This window comes from Notolabrus celidotus, chromosome 23 (genome assembly GCF_009762535.1).
Source record: "Notolabrus celidotus isolate fNotCel1 chromosome 23, fNotCel1.pri, whole genome shotgun sequence".
In the NCBI taxonomy this organism is placed as follows: domain Eukaryota; kingdom Metazoa; phylum Chordata; class Actinopteri; order Labriformes; family Labridae; genus Notolabrus; species Notolabrus celidotus.
In genome coordinates, this window is record NC_048294.1 from 18,352,901 (window position 1) to 18,378,369 (window position 25,469).

Consider the following 25,469-nt stretch of genomic DNA (forward strand, 5'->3'; position numbering starts at 1 on the left):
GTGATGGAAAGGATACAGACACCTGTGGTCTTTGGAAGCAGACACTTATTAGAATGTGCAGCATTGTGACGAGAGGGTACGGCTGTGGTATCTGGAATGTGAGGTCTCTTGGTATGTGAGTGTATGTGTCTTTATGGCCTTTCCAGATGGCTATATGTTTGGAAGATATATATTTTTACCAGACGAGAGACCGACTTCTACTGTTTTTGTTCAAGTTAATGAGACATGCACAGCACTGGTGTGTGCCACTGTATTTCTTTCCATTTATATCACCATTCCTCTCCCTGTATGTTAAAGCTATTGAGGGCAACAAGGGCAGAATATGCTGAAGCCTGAACAAGCTCCATCAGTAGAAACAAAAGAATGCAAATTCCAAAAACATGTGCAAAAGTCCAAAACAAGCGTATTTTAATTTGCCATATATCTTTGTGTGCATGGGTCTGTCTGTGCGTTTTCAGTTTAGCTGCTATTAATCCTTCAGTCTGAACAGCATGTGAATTCAGGACCTTGGCCCTTGACCCCAGAGGTCCTTGGGTGACATGAATGTGACACTGACCAGATGTTGGTTCAGCACGTGTGTTATATGTGTTGGTAATGTGCCACCACATGCAGATGTTAGCTGGTACCGTGGTGTTTCTTGCATTTTTAATGAGAAATGTTTGTGGCCTCTGTGTGGTTGTATGTTCTGGAGTTGTAGTTAAGCTTAAAAGCAATAAATACTGCAGAAGAAATTAAAGCTATGCACAAACTTTGAAATTATGCAGCAGCAGGAAAGTGTATCTTATACTGTGGTGGCATACACAGACACTTAACATGTGTGCAGACACTTTACACAACACAAGTATGCAGTTGCAAAATATTTGTATTGGTTTGTATTAAGAAGGTTGCTCTAAAGGAAAGGAAAAACTTCCTTTTAACACTCGGAAACCTTAAGCAGAACAAAGTCATGTTAGACAGACATCTGCCTCGACCGAGTTTGGGTTGGAAAGAGGGATAGAGGAGAATAGGAGAGAGAGAGAGAGATGATAGTGATGAGATGGATAGTAGTAGTAGTAGTAGTTGCCGCTGGAGTCCGGCATGTCCGTAGCAGCTGGAGTCTGGAACGTCCACAGCAGCAGGACGTCTAGGGCAGAGATCCAGAGGAACCTACAAGACAAGGGAGCTCAGGGACTCCAGAAAGGTCTATGGTTAGTAACTTTAATGGACAGGGAGAGTCCTGAGCCAGCTCTAACTATAAGCTTTATCAAAAAAGGAAAGTTTTAAGCCTCATCTTAAAAGTAAGAGGGTGTCTGCCTCCCGGACTCTGACTGGTAGATGATTCCAAAGGAGAGGGGCCTGATAACTGAAGACTACACCTCCCATACTTCTTTTAGAGACTTAAGGTACAACAAGCAGGCCTGCATGCTGCAAGTGTAGCTTTTTAGAGGGGTAAGAGGGCACTATGAGCTCTTTAAGATACAAAGGTGTCTGACCATTAAGAGCTTTGCAGGTCAGAAAAAGGATTTTAAATTATATTCTAGATTTCATGGAGAGCCTCTTGAGGCTGGGGATCTAACCAATGTAACAGAAACCCTCTGCCGTATTCCACGTGAGTGCCACAAGTTGGATCTCAAGGCAACCCAGTCTAAGGGTCTGGGACCAGCTTTCTGTTATGAAGGTTTGATCTGTAGCCTAAAGAGAATTGCCCTATCATAAATACAAATTATTATTAAGCTGGTGGTGCAGAGAGACACGCTTCTAACTGCCCGTATCCAGACCCTCTCTTCGGAATTAGCAATTGGTAAAAAAAACAGCTGTGACATCTGACACATCCACAGTGTGAACTGTGGCTATCTTAATCTCACACCATTTGATTTCCGCGGAGATAACTCTCTCTCAAGCTGTTGCTGTTTGTTTAACTCTTTTTCCCTCCCTTTTTGTGCAGCCTCACGGCCTGATGGTGTACAGTCATGGAGAATAAAAAAACAAGTCTTGCTCCATGTGTTTAATGCAGCTTAGAAAGTGTAGTAAAATTGATGGTTTTAATAATAATAATAATAATACCTAAGTTTTATATAGCGCTTTTAAATAACTCAAAGACGCTTTACACATCTTTTTGAGCACTTAACGTGGTAATGGTACATTAGTCTTTTCTTTTCAAACAGGGAGGTCAAAGGTCAAGCTCAGCTTTAGCATGGCTAGACCTGCTTTAGCTGAGAGATATATTATCTTGCACTTCTACACAGTGCACACTGCTGACAATGGGGTGTTAAACTCTGATTCTTTACCAAATGAAATTACTTACAAATACCCAGCTCGTTAGAAGCAGATGGCTGTCTAATATGAGTCTGGTTCTACTCGGGGTTTCTGCCTGTTAAAAGGACGTTTTCCCTTGCCGCTCTAACTAGCTAAATACTACGAGGTGCAAGGCTCATGGTGGATTAAGATGAGAAGAGATTGAGTCCTGTCAGTACGAGAGGGGACTGGATCGTATCCTGTCTTGATGTTGGGTCTTTGTTAATAATTTAACATAGTGTACGGTCTATACCTGCTATGTTTGTTAAAGCGTCTTGAGATAACGTTTGTTGTGATTGGGCGCTCTATAAATAAAGATTGATTGATTGACTTGTTTTCCCCAAATCACAATAGCATATAAATAGAAAGTGGAAACTAATGCAAAGGGATTTGGGAGTAAGAACAGATATCTTCCACTGGCTAAAATAGGCTAGGTGCCAGGTTCAGTGTTAAACATAAGATAGAATTTTAAAAGGTACCATGTACCTTAAATGATTTATAGCCAACAATCCTGAAGGACATTATTCCGATCTCACACAGCTCGGCTCAACTCTATGCTGAAGGAAGTAGATAATCACAGACCTGGGCATCAGTGTGGTGATTCACAATACATGTTCTATGTTTGAAAGAAATGTTACTATCTGGTTTGCACTGAACTTAATGTTCCCACAAAGGCCACACACTCATTTTAAAACAAAGAATTGCCTCATGTTCTCACAGCAATGGAGTGTAAAAAATGTTATGGTGTCTCTGGATCTGTTTAGCTTTGAAGAGACAGGGAATCCTCATTGTTTAGTCTGAATCTAATGCCCAGAACTTTTGAACAGCCAAGCAGGTGAGCAGCTGTTCCTTTGTGTTAAAGGATTTCTGTTTTAAACACACATAAAAAAAGGGAAAATAATCAAGTCAGATTTGCTGTTAGTTGTTTATATCTTGTACAGTATAGATGTATAGTTTTAGTATTCAAATATATTTGGGGGTTCATACTAGACTTTCCAAAACATTTTTTAACTATCTGTGAGTTCTACTATAACATTAAAATCATGGCTTGAGTTCTGCATCAATTTCCCATTTATTATTTTCTCATTACGTATACACAGTTAAGTGTAAATGATCGGATGAGATGATCAGCTAAAATGCTGATCATCAATCAATTAAAAAACACCCAGATGGGCTCTGATCCGACAGTTGAGATCAGGATTGGGACATCCCTAATATATACAGATAAAACATATAGATAGATGTTGTGTATCACAATCCATCCCATCTCCCCCTCGTTCCTTAAACAACAAATAATTTAAAAAGGCGTAATATCCCTTTAAAATGAAAAGCTTGAAATCATGAGGGAAATGTGCTGAGATATTTATATTACACAGCAGGAAAGCTTTATTATATCTGGTCGTACTGTCTTACTTACACTAAGATGGAATAAAAGGATTTTGTTCTTTCAGTGACTCATTCATACAGAGGCTGTGACACACACACATTTGGCTTTAAGTAGACACACTTCATGTGTGAGGGCTTGTGAGGGCTACAGGCATCAGTATCTAAACCAACACACACTTGAGCACAAACACATCGCTCACATACTCACACATGCACATGCTAATCCTGCAGGGCATGGACGAATTTAGGGCAAGCCTGATTAGTGGTGGTACTGCTTATCACCCAGAGCCAGAGAGAGAGAGAGGAGAGGGAGAGAGAGAAGTAGGAAGGGGGGGGGGGACTGAGGGTAGGGAGAAGGAGAATTTAATGTATAGCTATATGGATTCACTCAAAGATGTTTCTTTCCATTATCAGTGTTATGACTTTTTTATTAAATTGAGATGATCCATTTATAGACGGCATTGGGGAGGAAAAGAAATGTAAAAATACACATAAGAAGCAGAGGCCACCTCTTCCTTCCCTACATACCTGCTGCCAAATTATTTACTTCCACCTCTGCCAGTGTCCTTGTATTATTTACTTTCTGGGGCCGTATTTCCTTCTCCTGTTTTCCAACCTGTTTTCTTTAGGCTACTTACTTGTTACTTACTGTTGCCATGTGTGTATGTTTTTGTGTCTTCAAGTGAAGCAGAACCTCATGGGAGAAACCACCTCTGTCAGGGTCATTGGGGAGTAATAAAGTCTTCCCCTCTGAGTACAAAGGACAAAGACCATAGACGCACAACAAAGTTAAAACCACTACTAGGGGTGGGCGATATGGCCTCAAAATTATATCACACATTTTCAAGAACATTTGCTACAATGATATATCACGATATTTCCAATGATCATTCTGCAATCATTGTATTGTTGTAAAATGATGTTAGCCTGTATGAGGAGAGTCATAATAGACACATAGGCTGCAGCTGGAAACGTTTATTTCATTGTGTGATCGCGTTTATGAATTAATTTTCACATGTAGCGTGCACATCGCCTTTATTCTGAAAGTTTAAGGAGTTGTGTTAAGTTCCTGCTCATATAAATATATATGGTGAACATTGAGCCTACAGCTATATGTGCCACCCCAAAGACTGTCTGCTGTATGTCTCTTTGAATATTGCTTACTGTTGCATGGCTATAAAGTAGATGAACCAAACCACAGCTGCAAACACAGACAAAATTACTTTTCTTCCAAAACACCTTTGAACCTGTGTAGGATTCAGCTGCATTGCTTTGTACTGAGTGAGGTTACATGACTGTCTTTGTAGATTTAAAAGCACTGAGCTTTGATGCTTTGAGGCTTTTGTAAGGTCCATTTATTGACCAAAGAATGGCTGACATTGACTCTGACCATTACAAGGGGAGGCTTGTCTTTCCCTTTTCTATAACTCTCTCTTAATAGTAGTTGGAACAAAACCTCTAAGGAAACGTCCAAGGTATTACTTTTGATTTTGTAACAACTTTGTTATATATTTTCAATTAACATTCTGAACATCCTTTGCTGGACACTGCCCCCCTCTTGGTTGTACTTAAACATACAACAGAAAACAACTCTTGAGACAGGATATGCCTGAATAGCTGACCTCTCTCACCAATCAAAGCAAAGACAATAAGCCACTGAAGTACATTAAGAATGAGTTATAAAACAAGCCCAAGCACAGTCTTAGAAATAATTTTTGCAGTTGTGATTTTATTTCTCTTGCTAGAAGTAAAAATGAACCTCTAAACTTTCCAAGCATAATGCTGGGCCTTTTTGTGATTGCTACCTCCAGGGCACATTGGTTGTTTGCATCCTCAAAGGTCAGAGATACATCATTCATGATGTTACATCTGCTTTTATAATTATGTCTGTGGAAAAAAAATCATGATATATATCATTATCACAAATTTTCTTGAAATATTGTGATATAATTTTGAGGCCGTATCGCCTACCCCTAATACACATAATGCATACTAAAGTATAGGGTCAGAGTCTAAAAATATATATACTTTATAGTTTTTAAATCTGATTAAAGCTGCTGTATACAACAGAACTCTTCCATCGTACTGCTGCTAAAATAGTTTGAGGGGACTGTAGCTTAAAAATGGCATTAAGCTGAATGGATGATAACACGGTTGATGTATTTTTTTCTCCACAGAGGGGGAATGCAGTTGTGTCCTGTGCGTGTGTGTGTGTGTGTGTGTGTGTGTGTGTGTGTGTGTGTGTGTGTGTGTGTGTGTGTGTGTGTGTGTGTGTTTGTGTGTGTATGTGTTGTTTTAGGTGTGAAAAGATCGGGCAGGAGAGTGCATTTCTTTCTGCATGTCTTCTCTCCATCCCGTCAGTTTTGATTGACAGATCCTGAGGAGAGGTGTATAATTTATCAGGTCCTGGTTGGTCCAGCCCTACAATGCCCTGCAGCCAGAGACCAGGGTTGGTCCCTTAGAGCAAAAGCCAGTTTATTAAACCCTTAATGGATATGCCACACACACACACACACACACACACACACACACACACACACACACACACACACACATACACACACACACACACACACACACACACACACACACACACATACACACACACACACACACACACACACACACACACACACACACACACACACACACACACACACTGTTGGTCTCTCTCCCTGGCTGCCTCTCAGTCATGTTTAATGTATTATGAATGAATGATTCATGGCATGGGAGAGGATTTTGTATTTTAGGACTACTTATTCATTTATACTCACACCAGTCACTTTTTGAATATACCTTAGTGGGATTTTCTCTGCATTATAAGGTCACCAGGTTGTTTAGACACATCACCTGAATCAGTATTAATTTGGAATAGCCTATCTCTCTGTAATTATAAAATCCTTCACCATTGACTCTTGTTGTGTTTTCTGAATATATATTTATATTTATATATAAATATATATATTTATTGATTCCTGAAGCTGCCCTTATCAATATTGTATATATATATATTGATCAAATGAGTTAGTGATAAGGTTGCTCATGGGACCATAACTAATTTTAACCTGAGTCCTAAAATTTCAACCTTACAAAACCTCTTAGCATTTCTTGTTTGGGTCGCCAGTCTACAACTTTTATTTCTTAGTTCAGTCTTAATGCTCTCATCAACCATTTTTTCACCAACCTCATACTGGGTCTGTTTTTAAATGCTCTGTATGCTTCATACTTGCTTTCATTCAAAGGCATTTCATCAAGAAACTGTAAAAACTATTGATACCAATGGTTTCATAGCGTTGGCAGCAGCTCTAAACTCGGAAATTGTACCTCGAAAAAAAGGAGTGTTATATCTTTTCTCCTCTGTAGGGACCTCTGCCATTGTTATTGATAAAGCTGATTTCAGAAGTCCTGCCCCTTCTTGATTCTGATTGATCACAAAGTGACATTGATGAGCGTGGGGATGTTCCAAAAGTTGAACTGTTTTCAACTGAGAGCGCTGGAACAAAAATAAGCTGATGTTGAGAGCGTTTTCAGCGATGAGGGTGCTGAGCACTGAAAACGCTGAAAACAGGCGCTGCCAGTGCAAAGAACTCCGCCCTGTACATAACCTTCATCAATAAGCAGATAGACAAAGTTAGTAATTGGCTATTACATGGTGGAGCGTTTAGAAGCTGATTTCAATCTGTATATCCTAAATGTGTACATCAGCAACTGTCCCCCTACAGGTTAGACTATCAGTTGATATGGTGACTGATATGTTGGTACATACATGCTTGTTTGTGCCCTAAAACTAGTTAAATGCAAGGTTATGTGCATTAAGTTGAGAGCCAAATTTCCTTTTTGAGTGTATATACTGTACCTCTGTAAAATTACTAAAGTAGAGAAAGATCATAAGGACATGGTTTGACCATAGACTGTATAAATAATGAACATAGTATCCGTGACGTCACCCATCTGTTTCTGAAGCACTTTTTTGAAGCCAGTTGTTGGCAGGAGCCATATTGGATATGCTGAACTCAACCTAACTTCTGTCAAGCTAGTGTGAGGTAAAGAGGCGGGCTTTGAGCCTCCTCGCCATAAGCTACAGTATTCCCGCCTGTCAATCAAGTCAGCTGTGCCCCTCAAAGTGGAAAACTTGTAATCTTGATATCCTTGAAACTGCTGTGTTATGAAAAAATACACCCCCGTACAGTGTTTGCCGATCGAGACATGAGCTATCCAGACCACACTCGCTTTTTGTAAACATGTTTATGTCTGCTGTAAAGATTTTATGAAATGGTGTGCACATGGTTTCTGGTACTTCCTGGGCCAGCTTCAAGTGGACGCTCATGAAACTTCAGTTTTTAACACTTCTGCATTGGCTTCAATTCTCACAGCTGGAGACTGCCACTTTGATATGACCTTTTCACACAAATTAGATTTTCACAAGGTAATTAAGAAGAAAGCATCTAGACAGTTACAGTGTGAGTGGACATAAGTCCTGCTTAATTAACCTATCAATCTGTGTTAAATCAAAGATAGAGGTGTATCATAGCACCCTTTGCTTCATTCAATATTAAAGTGTGTACATTTGGAAAATTGTATGAACAAAAATCTGTATTACTGCAACATGTGCCTTTGTGACAATGTTGCTACATCTGATGTAAATCTCCACGTATAGACATCAGCCTCTATATCTGCACGCTACAGAGGAACAAAGGAGGGAGGGGGTGATATTTGATACACGATGAGCTGCAGGCTCCTGCTGTCAAGAGAAGGCATTTACCCAACCTGCAGAGTATCCTCTCTTCCCCTGTGACACATGTCAGATCCAATTTATTCAAAGATTGTTTCTAACAAAAAACTACTTTTTAACCATGATAGAGTTTAGTATATAGACGAACATTATAGAGCTAATTATTAACACATATTAGATAAATCTGACTCACAATTTAGATGTGTCTACTTTCTGCCTGAACTGAAGGGTTAGAGCTAGGTGACAGTGTTTGCAAGAAGGGCAGATGGTGGAGCTCCAGGAATCATTTCTCCACATTAGGTTGCACAGCAGGTGGTGGAAATGTGTGTGTGTCTGTATATCTATGTGTGTGGCATCAAGTCCTACACATCCGCCGGGGACCGATGTACAAGGACATCCCCACAGACCTTGCCTTTGGCCTGTGTCACTAACCCTCATGTCGTCTTTGCTGTGTGTGCTCATGTGGAGCAGCAGAGTGCATAAAGCTGTGAATAAAGTTTGAAGAAGCTATGTCGATGTGAAGGCTGCAGGCCAAGTAAAGCATGGAAGACAGTACGGATGAACAGAGGTGACAAAAGAGACAGAAGTATAAAAGGAGAATGCTTTAGGAATTACTCTAAAGTTTATTTTTACCTCAGTTCTGATCTCCTTCAGCTTTTGGTTGAGGCTATGATGGACAGATTGAGAAGGAAAGTGTTAACTTTATAAACTTCAATCAATCAATCTTTAATTTTTATAGCACCAAATCACAACAAACGTTATACCAAGATGCTTTTACAAACATAGCAGGACTAGACCGTACCCTATGTTAAATTATTAACAAAGACCCAACATCAAGACAGGATATGATCATGTCCCCTCTTACTGACAGGACTCGATCTTATCTCGTCTTAATCCACCATGTGCATTGCACCTCGCAGTATATAGCTAGTTACAGCAGCAAGGGAAAACATCCTTTTAACAGGCAGAAGCCTTGAGCAGAAGTATAGTCGTAGCTGTTGCCGCTGGAGTCCAGCACGTACGTAGCAGGTGGAGTCTGGAACATCCACAGCAGCAGGACGTCCACAGCAGCGACTCAACTTGAAGTGTTTTAATTGAAAACGGATACTAAACTATAACTCTTAATCAAGAGAAACTTGTGTGAGCAACACACACTGTATCATCAGCAAAACAGACCTGGATGAGCAGTAGGACCAATGAGTATGTATGTGTGTCCACTTCTGTCTGTCACATGCATCTGTTTTAACAGACTGTGTTCACTCTCCTTTCGTTGGCTGATTTTCAGAAAGTGGAGTCCCTCTGTGAACAAATCAGAGTGAGGCTTGCTATTATGACTGCCTGGGGGCTTTTAGCTGAACAGATGGCTCCTTAGTGAATGAGAAATGACATTCATGTGAAATGGTACGGGGAACAGACACAGACCGACTGGATGAGGGAGCCTGACGGAGGCGGGGGGAGAGAAAATCTTTGTGATTCAGTTACAGGCAGATGTCAGTGTGTTGGATTTTTTCACTTCACAGACCAACTCAGACAGGCTCTAAGTGGAAAACCATGTCAACGTGGAGTGCCATTTATCAGAATATACCAATATGGTACTTTGAGTGCCTTCTACCACAGCATGAACAGACAATGATTAGGTCATTTTACCAAGAGAAATTCTTTGAACTAGATTCTCTTTCATTTATTTAAGGAAATATCACAGTTCGGATTTAGGGGTGACCTGTTTTCTTTTCAAAATTGATAATAATAAATTAATTTGATATTTATGTTATCTACTTGAGCATGCTGGTGAACATAGGCTATGCATTAATTGATGATAGAAACTATAATAATTATAATAATAATAGCTTTATTTGTACAGCACCTGTGAAAAAAAAAGATTTAAAAAGATCTTTGACGAGTGCAAAAGAATCCAAAGAACATAAAAAGCCAACAGCAAAACAACTCATGGCAAAATAACCATGTATCAAATGACCCCAAAAACTTTAGAAGCCAAGCAACACAAGCACCACATGATAAATGATACCAAAGAGCCAAGTTCAATTAATCAATCATCTTTATTTAGTTGTTATCTCAAGACGCTTTACAAACAGAGCAGGTCTAGACTGTACTCTATGTTAAATTATTAACAAAGACCCAACATCAAGACAGGATACGATCCTCTAACTATACGCTTTATCAAAAAGGAGTTTTAAGCCTAATCTTAATAGTAGAGAGGGTCTCTGCCTCCCAGACCCTGACTGATAGATGATTCCAAAGGAGAGGGGCTTGATAACTGAAGGTTCTACCTCCCATACCTCCCATACTTCAAGAAAGAATCTTTGATCTTATGCATACACACAGACCTGAACCTACGAGACAATGGAGCTCATGGACTCCAGAAAGGTTTACGGTTAGTAAAGTAAGTGATGGGGTGAGATAGGATCCCAGTGCGTCAGTGATAGTTCGCCCGGCAGTCTAAGCCTATAGCAGCATAACTAAAGAAAGGTGGAGAAACATACTCCTGGTGTACCACCTATACATATCAAGTTAATCATTAGCATTCAGTTGTTTTTTTACACAATATCTTTAAGTATGCCATGGTCCCTTTAATTCTTCTCGTCACTGAAATCAGAGGGTCTGTATTTGTTTGTTTATCAGCAAACACAAGGGTGTAAGGCTTATTTATTGTCTTTTGTCGTGATTCATTACTTGTTTGATTGTTTAAATCAAATGAATAATGTATGATGCAATACTGTGTGTTCTTTTCTTTTGTTAGTTTGGTTGAGGTTAAATTAGAAACTCAGCTTTTGTTCATTAGCATTTGTCTTTAATCTATCCCCTGATGAGTTAATCAGTGGTACAATGGTTTTCTACGTTTGTGGTCTGTGTGTTTGATCGAAATGTACTACATACTGCTTTCACCCTTATGGGAAATACGATTATCTTTCTAAAGTCTGTTTTATCTTCCTAAAACATTTCTTTCCTTTTTATGAAGTTTCACAGTGGTCAGCACTGTAAAAACTTTGAAAACCATGCAAAATTTACACACACACACACACAAACACAGGCAGCTTTTGCGCACAGCTTTTGGCACACCAGCACACACAACACAGCTGTGCTTTTGTTCTCTCCAGCTGGGTAATGACATTAAAAAAGCACACAAGAATGCACGCATACACACACACACACACACACACACACACACACACACACACACACACACACACACACACACACACACACACACTCATACATTTAGCCTTTTGATTAGTGATTATCAGTGATAGTTACCCAAAAGTAAACATGAGTATAAAGTCATAGGGATTTCATTCATATAATGTTCTTAATACTGAGCACTGATAGGGCTGAGATTTAGTGCCCATAATAAATTCATGTTCTATCCATTATACATAGTATTCCATTTGTTCTTTCTTTAGCAGTGGTACAAGGGTTATTCTTGTTTCTCTTTAGCTTCATCTTTTCCTCTTTTTCTTTATTGTTTTTACGTCTGCTGGGAACATGTTGCTTGAAAAATCTCATCTCGCCGACTACTTATTTACATAGACAATGCAGTGATTTTTTAAATATACATTCATCTGTTGGTCCAACAACAATGCAGGTTTATGACTATTCAGCACTTACTGTTCATTGTGAATGCACATTTTAAAGTTGTAAATACAAACTTTGCTCTAGGTTGAGATTTTTTTAAATACATGTGCAGAAAAGGGTAGCTGTGAAATATTGTATTTATTTTGTATGCAAAATGCTGGCATACACAAGTCTGGTCTAAGTCATCTGTCAGAAAAACTGCAGCTATCCAGGAGTTCAGTCAACAACCTTAAATGGAGTCCCACAGGGATGAAGACATACATGAATAGTCTCAGTTTCCAGGGTTAATATTGATAACGGTGCTAATGTGTTTTAAGTAGGGCTGGGCGATAAAATGATAACAATAATTATTGTGATATACAAATTTAATATGTGTAATGTTTTCCGTTCTAGGTTGTAAAATAAGCTTAATGTCAAATTGTCTTGATTCTTCAGAATCAGAGGGGAGTGCCACCTCTCATCTTTAGATTTTGGCTAAAGCAATACTGATGTGACTTTTCCTCCTCTTCTTGATTTCACTTTGGTTGTTGGTTGGTGTCAATGCTAATTGGGAACAAATGGCATGTGAAACTGAAATACACGTTTAAGGACAAATTTGAGTAAGAAACTTGGAAAAATAATGATGAGTTAGGCTCATGTTGGACATTTGTCTTCAGTCTTTTAAATCCCAACTCCTTTTGCTCCACAGATACAATTCTAGGCCCGGAGAAGTTTGAAGGTGTGGCCAACTTCAGCACTTTCCTATTGGATCATTCGACAGGAATGCTCTTTCTGGGCGCCAGGGATGCCATACTGGCTGTGGACACATACAAACTGAATCAACAACCCAAAAAGGTAGAAAGGTTTTGTGTGTGTGTGTGTGTGTGTGTGTGTGTGTGTGTGTGTGTGTGTGTGTGTGTGTGTGTGTGTGTGTGCGTGTGTGTGTGTGTGTGTGTGCGTGCGTGCGTGCGTGCGTGCGTGTGTGGAGGGGGTGTTTAGTCCAAAATTGTTTATAGCAATTTCTTATTTACATCACTGATTTTCCTTCAAAATGGTTTTCAGGCATAATGTCTTCTTTACATTTACAAAAGAAAGTCAAAGAAATAGCTATCCATTTTGGAAAAAAAAATAAAAAATCAAATCAATCATTGATTACACCCAACATTGTTTGCTGAGCCAGCAAACAATGGGCATTTTTTTTTATATGGATTGAAGCACTTCCATGTGTTTTTAGCTTTTTCCTATCTTCCACCACCAGAAATCAACCTAATTTCAGTTTTACATGATAAAGAAATAGAAACTATACGATATTTTTTTCCTCAAAGAAGTTGGTTCCCTGGGTGGACCCAATGACTTCAAGAGTGGATTTCAAACGTAAGGTTTTTGTGGTTTTCTGTTAATAGACAGTTTTTAAGACTCTCTGTATTAAATGATTCAAATATACTGTCCTACTGATTCATTGATATATTTGTATTTGCGTCTTTACTCTTGTTCCAGATTATTTGGGATGTGCCAGAAGACAAGAGGAGGTCTTGTGTGGCAAAAGGAAAAACTGTGGTGAGAGCTGACTGCTGTTACAGAATCATAATGTTGTGTTCACCCCAAATGCAAACAAAATGAATGGTTGGATTTAATGGCGGGTATTTGAAGGCTGGAATATTTTTTGTTTACTTGCTTAATTCCTGCAAATATATACTCCATTTGTGTGACAAACTGCGTGTACGCAACTACCTTAAAAACAAGAGTGGTTATGCCAATTGTGGAAGTGCTAACTTGCTGGTGCAACTGTTAGCTGGAATCAATTGACAGACAAAGGTTTTCACAAATTACCAGATAATCTGACGTAGAGCTGGATGACATTGAAAAAGATGTTGTCACAATAAAAAAATTCATATCAGTCGATATCAATAATTATCGAGATAAATATCAAATAATTTCATTTAAATTTAAAGGCAGATTTTTGGTCCTGAGTGAAAGTTGAAGAAACAAAATGGTTTGTTAGCTTGTATCTGGATTCAGTTCTCTGATGAGCTTCTTAAATCACTATTTTTGATCCTAACAGGAAGCAGGTCTTTTGAGTAAAATGAGACTGTCAAGGACAACAGTAGAATTCTTGGGAAATACCGTTTTTAGTTTCGTGCTGAGTAGTACCTAGCTAATATATTTTTTCACTGAATGTACCCTATAACTATATAGAGACAATGCTATGTATCAGACTCGCAAATTACTTTTTAATCCAATTTTGTCTTGGAATATTGATTCTCCCCCATTCTGCTAAAACTGCTAAAAGCTAAACCTGTAACGCTTTGATGGAGAGACTCTGTTAAAGCTTTCAAATAAGTAGCATTTTATTTAATGTCTAACTTAAAGTAGTGAATTAAAATTATTTGAGAAATATAAGATTTCATGGGACTATACATTATATTATGCTCCAGCATCAGAGTGCATTTAGCTAATGAGTTTGTGTGTGTGTGTTGACGTGCAATCGTGAATTAGCTTCAGGCCTGAGTCACCTTATCCCAAGGGACCAGTTCCTATCTGGTGCCTAGATTATATCACTCAAATCTGCCCCACTGCTGCGACTCCATGGGACAAACAAAGACAGATCTATAGCTTTGGGTGAGGACAATGGGACAGACATTGGATAAGCTATATCGTTGGTTAAAATTCACCTCACTCATAATAAGCTTCATTCATAATAAGACACAGGACAACTCTAACAGTATTATTTTTTTCATTTCCACTCCACTTTATTAATTTCAGTTTCAGTGTGTTAGAGAAACACCATAGACCTGACTATGAAACTGGTTACACTTGCTTATATGCCTGTGCTTAGTTGCCTTGTCAGTCTCAAGAAAACCCTTTGATGATATGCTGTTCTGCCCAGGATAAATGCAGTGTTGATATTTCATCAATCCTGAATCTCTTGTTAAATAATATCCTGCTAGCAGAGGAGATAGCTTATTTATTCCTTTGAACGCACATGCAAACCAAGCACACAGACACACGCAGACAGACAGACAGACAGACAGACAGAAACACACACACACACACACACACACACACACACACACACACACACACACACACACACACACACACACACACACACACACACATATGCACGCGCCTCTTTCTTCCTTGCTGACTTTTATCTATCATAATACTTTTATGTCTTCATCCTTCTGATTCAAAAATTTTTTTCCAAAAGGAAACTCAGGCTTTTTTGACCACTTTCTACATCTACTAGCAGTGCCTACTGATTTGGCCAAATTTAGTATGTAGTTACTTTGTGTCGCAACCGTAGACGTCATGCTGCTGTAGACTGGACTCCAGACTTGCGGCAACAGCTACTACTACTATCCGTCTTATCACTATCATCGCTCTCTCTCTCTCTCTCTCTCCACTATCCCTCTTTCCAACCCCAACTCAGTCTCAGCAGATGTGTGTCTAACATGAGTCTGGTCCTGCTGGAGGTTTCTGCCTGTTAAAAGGAAGTTTGTCCTTGCTGCTGTAACTAGCTGTAACTAACTGTGAGGTGCAATGCTCATGGAAGATGAGATAAGATCGAATCCTGTCAGTAAGAGGGGACTGGATCGTATCCTGTCTTGATGTTGGGTCTTTGTTAATAATTTAACATAGAGTACGGTCTAGACCTGCTATGTTTGTAAAAGCATCTCGAGTTGACGTTTGTTGTGATTTGGCATGTAAACAAGGCTACAAAAACCACCCAGATGTCAAACTGATATGGGACAAATTCTACAGTTGGCCAGTCTCTCTTGCATAGTGTTTCCCACAATGTACAGTGCTAACCTTCTTCTTCTTCTTCTTCTTCTTCTTCTTCTTCTTCTTCTTCTTCTTCTTCTTCTTCTTCTTCTTCTTCTTCTTCTTCTTCTTCTTCTTCTTCTTCTTCTTCTTCTTGTTGGCACTCAGTTTTGAAGGGCAATACCGCCACTTACTGTGCTTGAGTGTGGACCACAGTTGCTAGTAATGCTTCAACGTAAATGAACGGACAAATGGTAGATAGATAGATAGATAGATAGATAGATAGATAGATAGATAGATAGATAGATAGATAGATAGATAGATAGATAGATAGATAGATAGATAGACAGATAGTGCTGTAATGTACCATAATCTGTTAAGTTGTTGGATACCAGTTGAAGCATAAGAGAGACACAGTTGGACTGTACAGTATGCTCTATGAGCTTAGACTAGACAGTTGGCAGACATCTATGACGTCACATCTCGCCTCTCTTACTCACTTTCTGTCTCTACGAGTGAAAAAAAGACACAACCACACATAGCCCTGATGCAATCTTGGCATGAATCCCAGACCTTCCTATCTGATGCCTAACAGCACCAAGTTGTGGTAAATGCCCAAAAACACTCACACAGATCCAAACACAGACACACATACACCCACTAGTCTCATTCTCTCTCTCTCTCTCTCTCTCTCTCTCTCTCTCTCTCTCTATCTCTCTCTCTCTCTCTCTCCTCTCTCTCTCTCTCCCTCTCTCTCTCTCTCTCTCTCTCTCATCTCTCTCTCTCCCTCTCTCTCTCTCTCTCTCTCTCTCTCTCTCTCTCTCTCTCTCTCTCTCTCTCTCTCTCTCTGTCACACACACACATCAGCTGACTGTCTGTGTTATGGTGAAATATTAACTTGGGAGGGACAATAAAAAATCTCTTTCCATGACAGCTGGTGGTTTAATAGGTGAGAGATTTAAAACAAGAGGAGATTTTTTCATTGGCTATCAGCAAGTGTGTTTTGTTTTCAGAAATTAGACTTAGAATAGACATTTGAATATTCAAGACAATATTTTAAATTTCCTCTGCAACATATGTATGTACATAGCACCAATTCACAACAAATGCAGTTGGACTGAAGTTGTTCTTAAAATTTTAGCATCATGTGATAATACACGGTGAAACTGATATTGATTGTTGTAGCAGTTTGAATCAGCAGACAGCCAACTGCAGCAACAATCCAGAAGAACCTACGAGACAAGGGGACAACCAGAAAGATATGTGTATAGCCACTTAAATCAGACAATAAATGTAAAGTTAGTGCCATGCAGACAGAGACAGGACCTCAGTCTGTCAGTTCCCCTGGGAAGTCTAAGCCTATAGCAGCTTCACTAAGAACGGGTCCAAGCCTGAGCTCTAACTTAAGCATTAATAAAGAGGAAAGTTTTAAGACTACTATTAAGAGGGTGTCTGCCTCCCAAACCCTGAGTGGTAGGTGATTCCAAAGCAGAGAGGACTGAAAAGTGAAGGCTCAACCTCCCATATGACACCACAAGCAGTCCTGCCTGCTTGGAACACAATGTCCTGGTGCTGTAACAGCTCTTTAAGATATGATGGTGCTTTATAGATCAGAAGAAGGATTTAAACTCTATCATAGATTGTATGGGAAGCCAGTGTAAAAAAGCTTATACAGGAGAGATGCGTTCTCTTTTCGTAGTTCTAGTTGGTACTAAGCTGCAGCGCTTTGGATTAGCTGAAGAGTCTTAGAGACTTCTTGGGGCTGTCTGAACAAAGGGTGGAATATAAACAAATTACAATAATCCAACCTGGAGGTAACAAATGTATGGACTAGTTTTTTCTGCATTGTTCTTAGGATGTCTCTGATTTCCCTGATATTGCAAAGGTGAAAAAAGGCTGTCCTTGAATTGTTTTAATGGTTAGAGTTCAAGGACATATCCTGATCAAATAGAGCTCCCAGATTCATGCAGACAGAAAGAGAGGGAACAGAGAGAGAGTGGGACAGGACCTCAGTCTGTCAGTTCCCCTGGCAGTCTAAGCCTATAGCAACTTCAGAGCTACTATAGGCTGGTCCAAGCCTGAGCTCTAACTTTAGCGTTAATAAAGAGTAGTACGTATATATTAATGATGTATATATATATGATCCTAAATTCAGTATCTACCATCCATACAAATTGCAATTTAATCAATAGTAACTTATACTGCTGAAAAGTAGAAAGAAGGTATGATGTCCCCTTTGATATCCTAAGAGGAGCCTGTATAGGAAAACAGTTTGGATGGTCTTTTTTTTTCAATGTGTGTCTCCCTCTACAGGTTGACTGCAACAATTACATCCGTCTGCTGGAGTTTCTGGGTGATGGACGCGTTTATGTTTGTGGCACCTATGCCTTTGACCCACAGTGTGCATTCCTGGTAAGTTGGATAATTTGTGTCTGTGTGCCAGTTCATGTTTTATTTTGTACATTCATATTAGACATTAAGGGCAGATCAGTGCCTTAGAAGCTTATGACGCACCAATAAACACACACAGCTGAATTAGTATAATGCTCTACTGTTTTCTAGTCTATGTATCCCTGAACATTTGGATCTGGTAAGGTATGCATGTTAATGTTTGGTGCAAGTCAACCACATAAAGTTTTTTCTTCTAGAAGCAGTAGAAGGTACTTTGAGCACTAAGTTGAATAAGCTTTTAGCAGTGATAAATGTCACTTAGTCAAGAATATTGACATCTATAGCAGACAACTTGTAAAGAAGCTATATTGCAATATTTTTTCATAAAAATTTGAAGGACAATGAAACACGATAAGAGATCCAGAAAAAAAAGACTCATTGACATAACGCAGGTTTTTCATAATGCAGCTCAGTGTTGCACTTGCAGTTCTCACTTCTCCTTTCCCTTTGCTGTCCTTCTCCAGGAGCTCTCCTCTTTCACCCTGGAGAAAACTGAGGATGGAAAGTTGAAGATGGAGACTGGGAAGGGCAAGTGTCCCTTTGAGCCCAGTCAGCACTACACAGCTGTTATGGCAGGTGGGACAATACAGCTGAATGTTTGATTGATTGAAAGATAAATATACCTGTTGGTTTATTGTCTGGTAAATCAGGATGTAGGCCTATACTAAGGTATGATAAATCAAGGATTCAAGGATTGTTTAGTGGCATTCCAACATGTGAGGTAAATTTATGACCATGTCCCAGTTAGAACTAATCAAGAAAATTAGAAGCCAGTAGGTATAAGTACAAATATGTAAGACAAGAAAAATGACATCAGATAAGCAAGTACAGCAAACTTTTCTTTGCATTTTATACACTTTAGGGGCATGCAGAGGGTACTTTTTAACCTTTTGATTTTATATATTGTACTAATTTCAGATGTCTTATGAAAAAAATGCATTGAATTCTTCATCTTTTGTGTAGGTGGTACCCTATACACAGCAGCCACCAGTAACTTCCTTGGAACGCTGTTTGATATCTCTCGGGCAACTGGCGCTGAGCAAGAGCGCATCCGCACTGAACGATCCATCAATTGGCTGAGTGGTGAGACACACATAGACTCTGGCACACACTCACACATTAATCTCATGCACAGACACTCAAACACTGTTCAACATTCTCTTGAATTTGCACTGATCATACTCTCATACAGGGAAAAAAACGGTGCTTGACTGCTGCAGCGAGAGTTTCACTGCCTGAGTGGTTGTTTTTCCCGAGACTCAAAGATTCAAAGGTTATAAGAATGACACCTCAGCTCGTTACAGAGAGGCCATGGTGTAGATTAGGAGGGGGTGATAGGGGTCTGTCTCAAACAGACAAACAAATCTCTCCTCCGGCAAAACAAAAGGAGAAGATTATCTTTTATAGGTAGATGTTCCAGGATTTATCATGTGTCAACCAAAGTTTAGATTATAAGGATTAACACTGTTCTGAGTGCTGTGACCAGATGAAAGGAGTAGAAGCTCATCCTGTGGAAGGTTAAAAGAGTTGTCTTCACTATACTGTGTTTATCTTCCTCAGACCCTGAGTTTGTGAGCTCAGCCTTCATAGAGCAATCTCCAGACAGCAACCCGACTGGAGACGATGACAAAATCTACTTTTTCTTCACTGAGGTGGCCAAAGAGTACGACCTGTACACCAAAGTCAAAGTACCCAGAGTGGCACGAGTCTGCAAGGTAACCAAACGTCTTGATAATTATTTGTCACCATGGATTGTGAAGTCAAAAGTGAATTGTTTACTGACTTATTAATCAATTCATTTAAATCTGCTTACTACTGTATCTGTTCAGTCGGATGTCGGGGGGATGAAGACTCTGCAGAGACGTTGGACCACATTCCTTAAGGCTGAGCTGGTGTGTGAAGACAAACCCAGTGGTCAACGCTACAACATCTTAACAGATGTTTTCACTACTCAGCACACCCCAGGCGACCCCAGCAGCACACACTTCTATGGGGTGTTTACATCCCAGTGGTAGGTTGAGGGACAATCATGGGCAGCTGAAATACCTAAGGTATCACAGTGACAATAATAAAGAACCTTTCTGAGCCTTTTCCTTTGTTTTTATGGTTTATATGTTAGCCAAAGCTAACCTCCTGTTGGTTCTTGCTTTTAATGAACTGTTCTGGACAAGCGGAGAGTGTTGTCGGTCTTTTGATCTCAGTCTCTTCTTCTTCTTCAAAAATAAACCCAACAACCTGAAAATAAAATTATGAGCTTATTTCCAGAACGTCAAAGTATTTATTTTACACAAGTATTGATATCACCCCCTCGCCCCTGACCATTCTTTTTTTCCCTTTTTTCTTAGGGAGCGTGAGGAGCTATCAGCAGTGTGTGTTTTCAGTCTATCTGACATTGGGAAAGTGTTAGATGGTTCCTTTAAGGAGCTGAAGAAAACATGTGAGAACTGGATAAATCCTGAACCCATACCCACACCAAGGCCTGGCCAGGTACTGATCAGTGCAGCCGATACACTTCTTTTTTACGGTGCCTTTTTATATACTCTGTGTCAATATAAATCAGGTATGACACTTTGTCCCTCTTCTCTGAACATTTTTTAGTGTTTGAACAATGCTCTGAAGGCTGAGGGGTATGAGACCTCCCTAAAACTCCCTGATAAGGTGCTGACATTTGTGAGAGACCACCCATTGATGGAGAACAGTGTTACTGCAGCTCCCTTACTGGTTCGTAAAGGAATAACATACACTAAACTGGCTGTCACACAAACGGGCATTGGAGAGGAGCGGAGAGGAGTAGTACTGCACCTTGGAACGGGTGAGGAAACAAGAACAGTACAACAGTAATGTAAAGAGATTATTTCAAACTCAAACAGCACTGAGAATATCTGTGTTTTGTTTCTTTAAGACCGTGGAGAGCTCCACCGGGTGGCAGTAGTGGGCCAGAACACCACTCTACTGCAGGAGATTGCTTTGTTCACCTCACAGGAGCCTGTAAATAATATATTGCTGCACCAGGTAGACTCCTTGGACAGTTATTCATCAATAGACAGCACATCCCACAGATGCATGTATCTTTGTTATGGAAAATTATCCAGGACACTGCTCAGTGATTCTGTAATGATTCCTTGTTTTTTTCCAGGGCCGAGCTCTGGTGGGCAGCCCTCTGTCACTGGCTCGTTTCCAGGCTGAGGGCTGCGCTCTATATCTCAGCTGTCAGGTGTGTGCCAAAGCCAGAGGACTGGGCTGTGTGTGGAGCACAGACGAGGAAACCTGCAGACCTACAACAGCAGAGTGAGTACAGAAATATAACAATGAGAAAGGAGTGAGGCTGACAATCAGCAGTGTTGGATGAGAACAGATATAAAACCTGATCAATTTATGTATGTAAATTATCAATAAATATAATTATTCATTTTAAATAATCAATGAAATTACATGTTTCTTTTTAGATCAGTGCACATTTTATTTGTTCAAAAATGTATGTATTATAATAGTGTGATGTTATGTAGAAAATACTTCTGTTATATTTATATCCTGAAATAGTTGTCTGTGCAATCAAAAAAAAAAGACCATCACAAACTTGATGTAACACTTGTACCACACCGTCGAATAAGTGACTAGAAATGCAGACACTAGGGATGGAGCATGATTTTCGAATGCTTGAATATTTGCTCACTTCTTAAAAATCGAAGAGTTAATGCAAATAGTATCTCAATTTAAAAGTAGATTTTTTATCGTTTTTACCTGTGCCTGGTTGTAATACGGTATTTCTACCAGACAGCAGCTATAAAGCGTCTTAAAGCTGTTTGCTAACCACATAAAGTAACAGGAGAAGAAGAATGTTAACTGCATTAAGTAGTAAAAGAAGAAGAAAAATATCAGCGACAGCTTCTGGAAAAACGAGTGAAGTGCTATGAGATTTAGAAACGGAGAACACTGCCAAGACTGAACATGGCCGTAAAGTGTAAACATACACGCCACGCTGCTGCGTCACAGAAACACCGGCATAAAGGTGGAGACAGACGCTGATAGTTAAACGTTAACAGGACAGGTGTGTCATGCAGTGTTTACTTTTGCTGTCTTGTGTAGTGTTGGTCACTGTTGTCTCAACTTGACATTTCAAACCTGCTGTCAGAGAGCTCCATTACAAATAATCGCTGAATAAATGCCAGTGATTATCAAATTGTATTTTAGCTTGAAATGCCCATCCTTAGCAGACACCAGGGTAAGGTCTCTGTTCTTTCTTACACTTTGATGCAAAAATGGATTATGTTTTGTGTTTTCCAGCCCTGGTCCTGGTGATATAGTGGATGATGCCTTAAGAAAATGTGATAATGAAGAGGGTAGGTGTATCTAATTCCATTACTTTAACTTGGAAAAAGTGATGAAATAGATTCCTATTATTACGGTTTTCTTTATCTTTCTGTTTTTTTCTGTTCTCCAGGGCGCTGCAACCCATCTATCAGAGAACTCAGAGTTTCTGTAGGTCTGCGTCTCTTGTTGCCATGCGTCCAGCTGTCTCCTAGGCCCTGTAGTTGGGAGTATCCTCCCCACAGACATACCAGACAACACAACTCTGACCTGGAGGTAACTGTGACTGATGACAGCCTGGGAAGATACATCTGCACATGCCAGGTATAAAGAATATTTAGAAACTTATTGAGACTCACATCAGCAATTTAACCCTGTTCTGTGTTTCCCTGCAAATATAAAGTCAAAATGAATAACAATTAATTTATGAAAGTTAGACATAGGGCTGGGCGATAATTCCATAACAATAATTATCATGATATAATTTTTATCAATATAAATAGTAATTACACCCCCCAACCACTTATAAAATAATGATTTAATATTTATTTTGATAATTATCGATAATGACTGATGTGAAAATTTTAGCGTGATAACACCCTTTTCAGTATCGCCCAGCTCTAGTTAGACACTTAACTTCTTGTATGAACTGCAAAAAAATTCCAAGTCAGGAAAACTCAAATGTATCAAACAGATGTCATATTTTTTGTTGTGTCACTACACTTCAGGAGGCAGGACCAGCTATCAGAGATCCCACCCCCTGCCGCAGAGCAGCCTATCAGCTGACGCTAGAAGGTCCAAGCGCTGGAGGAACCATTGCAACAGCAGGAGGTCGTCACGTCCTGGCCATCTACATCCTCTTCTTCTGTGGGGGTTTGGTGTTAGGTATATGCCTCCTCTACTTTGCAACCCGGAGGCGCAGCATCGGCCACCAAGCCAACCACCTGCCAGATAATTCCCTGTCATCTGAGAAAGGGCGAGACTTGCTGGGCTCTTCAGCCACACCACAGTCACCTAGCAGTGATAGCCTGCTGTCCGAGGGATTCAGATTAACGGAAAAACGTAATGGTACAGCAACCACAAACACAACTACAACACTTCTCAGCAACCATGGTAATGGTTCTCACCAGTGTAACAGCTACAGCGGCACACTGATTCACAACAACCCAAGCAATGGCCATGGAAACTCCCTGTATGCCTGTTCCAACACAAGCAGCAGTGGGCTTAAGTTCAGCTCCGAAATATTAACTGCAAACCTGCTGGATGGAAGGACGGGGGAGATGGAGAGGGCGAGGCCTAAGAGGATAGAGAGGGATTCAGGGGAGAGGGATGAAGTTGATGAAGGGCTGGGGGACGGGGTAGGTGATGGGATAATAGGACTAGAGGAGGAGTTGGCCAGCTTCCCCATGTTTAAATCACCAGCACCGCTAGCTAAGTGTGAAGAAAGTTCAATATGAAAAGTTGATATTTAAATGTACAACTGATTGTATCATTTTGCATCTCCTAAATAACGAAACACTGCTTGGAGATATGCAGAATGGCTCCTGCCAAATGCCTTTGAATGGGAACCGTGGCATGAAGAGAGACTACAGAGATGTATGTGGAATATATCAGTCTATGTTTAAGTATGTGACAGAGATGTGACAGGAAGCCTATTCTATTGTTGTGAGTCACTCAGGAGGAACCACAGCGAAATAAATATGTAACATGCACCTATAAAATGTAAATATGAGAAGTCTGAACTTGACTGTGGACAAAACGCTGAGTGTGATATTGCACAATTTATCTGTGCAAAGAATCAAAGATAAAATGTCTTCGTATGTAGACATGGATAAGCCATATTGTTGTTGTTCTTGACTTATGTTGTTGTTCTCTTCTCTTGATGGAGGTCTCTGTCTTAAATTATATTCCTCTCTCTGACACACCACTTAATTCCCAATCATGGATGGGTTCAAAGGCACCAAAGGACTACTCCACTAGCGACTGTCCAGTGACTGTTCCCTGGCTTCAAACTGAAGCAGAGAGATAACACTGTCAGGAACTTAAGAACCAGGACTATACTGTACAGCCCTCGGATGGGCTGCAGTACCAGTGTGAGCTGTCCCTGCCTACACTGCTGCACAGGTCAAGAGGACTAAGGGGTTTACACTCATGTTTGTGTGCACTGCATTCATGTGGGCAAAAGAATGATTTTTCTGTGTGAAAATCATATCAGCCTGGCAGTATATGGACCTTACCAGACACAAAGCCACCATCACATTGTTTTGTGAGTGTGGATTTTAACATGAAAATGTACTGTTTTTGTCATGATGTTTTGTAATAAAGCCTTAAAATGTTGCTACCAGCCTGGTATTACTTTTGCCATGTTGACATCATAGATAAAACTACAATTTGATGTGTACAGATTTACACTATAGACTGTTTAAAAAACAGACGTAGTATCCTTGATGTCACCTATCTGTTCCTGAGCGCTGTTTTGAAGCTGATCGTCAGCGGCAGCCATATTGGAAATGCTGAACACAACCTAACTACGTCTGAGCTAGTGTGAGGTAAAGAGGCGGGCCTTTAGCCTTTTAGCTAACAGCTACAGGGTGCCCGCCTGTCAATCAAGTCCAGAAACCAAGTTTTCTGGACAAAACTCACAAGTTTAATATCTTCGAAAATATTACAGTGTACAGTGTGTACAGTGTGTGTGCCAATAGAGAAATGAGCCACTCGATTTGAACCAGGCTGTGAACATGTTTATGTTTATTGTTGCTGTAAAGATCGTCTTGCAAGAAGGTAGGAAAGAGAAGAAAGCAGGGGGACACAGATTTTGGGTCACTAATGGGCCAAAGCAATTGGTCTGGCTTGAAAGCAGGTTGACAATCAATAGTGGAGATCCAGATCAACTCTGTGATGAATGTGTTTCTGTCTTTTTGGATGTGTCTTCCATACACATTTCTTCTTTTAGTGAGGAGGACATTCTTTTACTTTCACCAGT

The 25,469-nt window shown here is 39.9% G+C and overlaps 1 protein-coding gene across 1 annotated transcript in view; it reads left to right on the plus strand.

The window, feature by feature from the left end:
• sema4f (sema domain, immunoglobulin domain (Ig), transmembrane domain (TM) and short cytoplasmic domain, (semaphorin) 4F) overlaps window positions 1–24,825 on the plus strand; it is a 59,053-nt gene extending 34,228 nt beyond the window's left edge. Inside the window, exons 2-15 of the mRNA XM_034677256.1 lie at window positions 12,672–12,817; window positions 13,460–13,519; window positions 18,041–18,139; window positions 18,643–18,754; window positions 19,142–19,261; window positions 19,739–19,893; window positions 20,008–20,189; window positions 20,524–20,665; window positions 20,777–20,990; window positions 21,081–21,190; window positions 21,315–21,466; window positions 22,463–22,518; window positions 22,620–22,810; window positions 23,215–24,825. Coding sequence (XP_034533147.1) covers window positions 12,672–12,817; window positions 13,460–13,519; window positions 18,041–18,139; window positions 18,643–18,754; window positions 19,142–19,261; window positions 19,739–19,893; window positions 20,008–20,189; window positions 20,524–20,665; window positions 20,777–20,990; window positions 21,081–21,190; window positions 21,315–21,466; window positions 22,463–22,518; window positions 22,620–22,810; window positions 23,215–23,943 — 2,468 coding nt within the window. The 3' untranslated portion in view covers window positions 23,944–24,825. The remainder of the gene's footprint in view (window positions 1–12,671; window positions 12,818–13,459; window positions 13,520–18,040; window positions 18,140–18,642; window positions 18,755–19,141; window positions 19,262–19,738; window positions 19,894–20,007; window positions 20,190–20,523; window positions 20,666–20,776; window positions 20,991–21,080; window positions 21,191–21,314; window positions 21,467–22,462; window positions 22,519–22,619; window positions 22,811–23,214) is intronic.
• The last annotated feature ends 644 nt before the right edge of the window (window positions 24,826–25,469 follow it).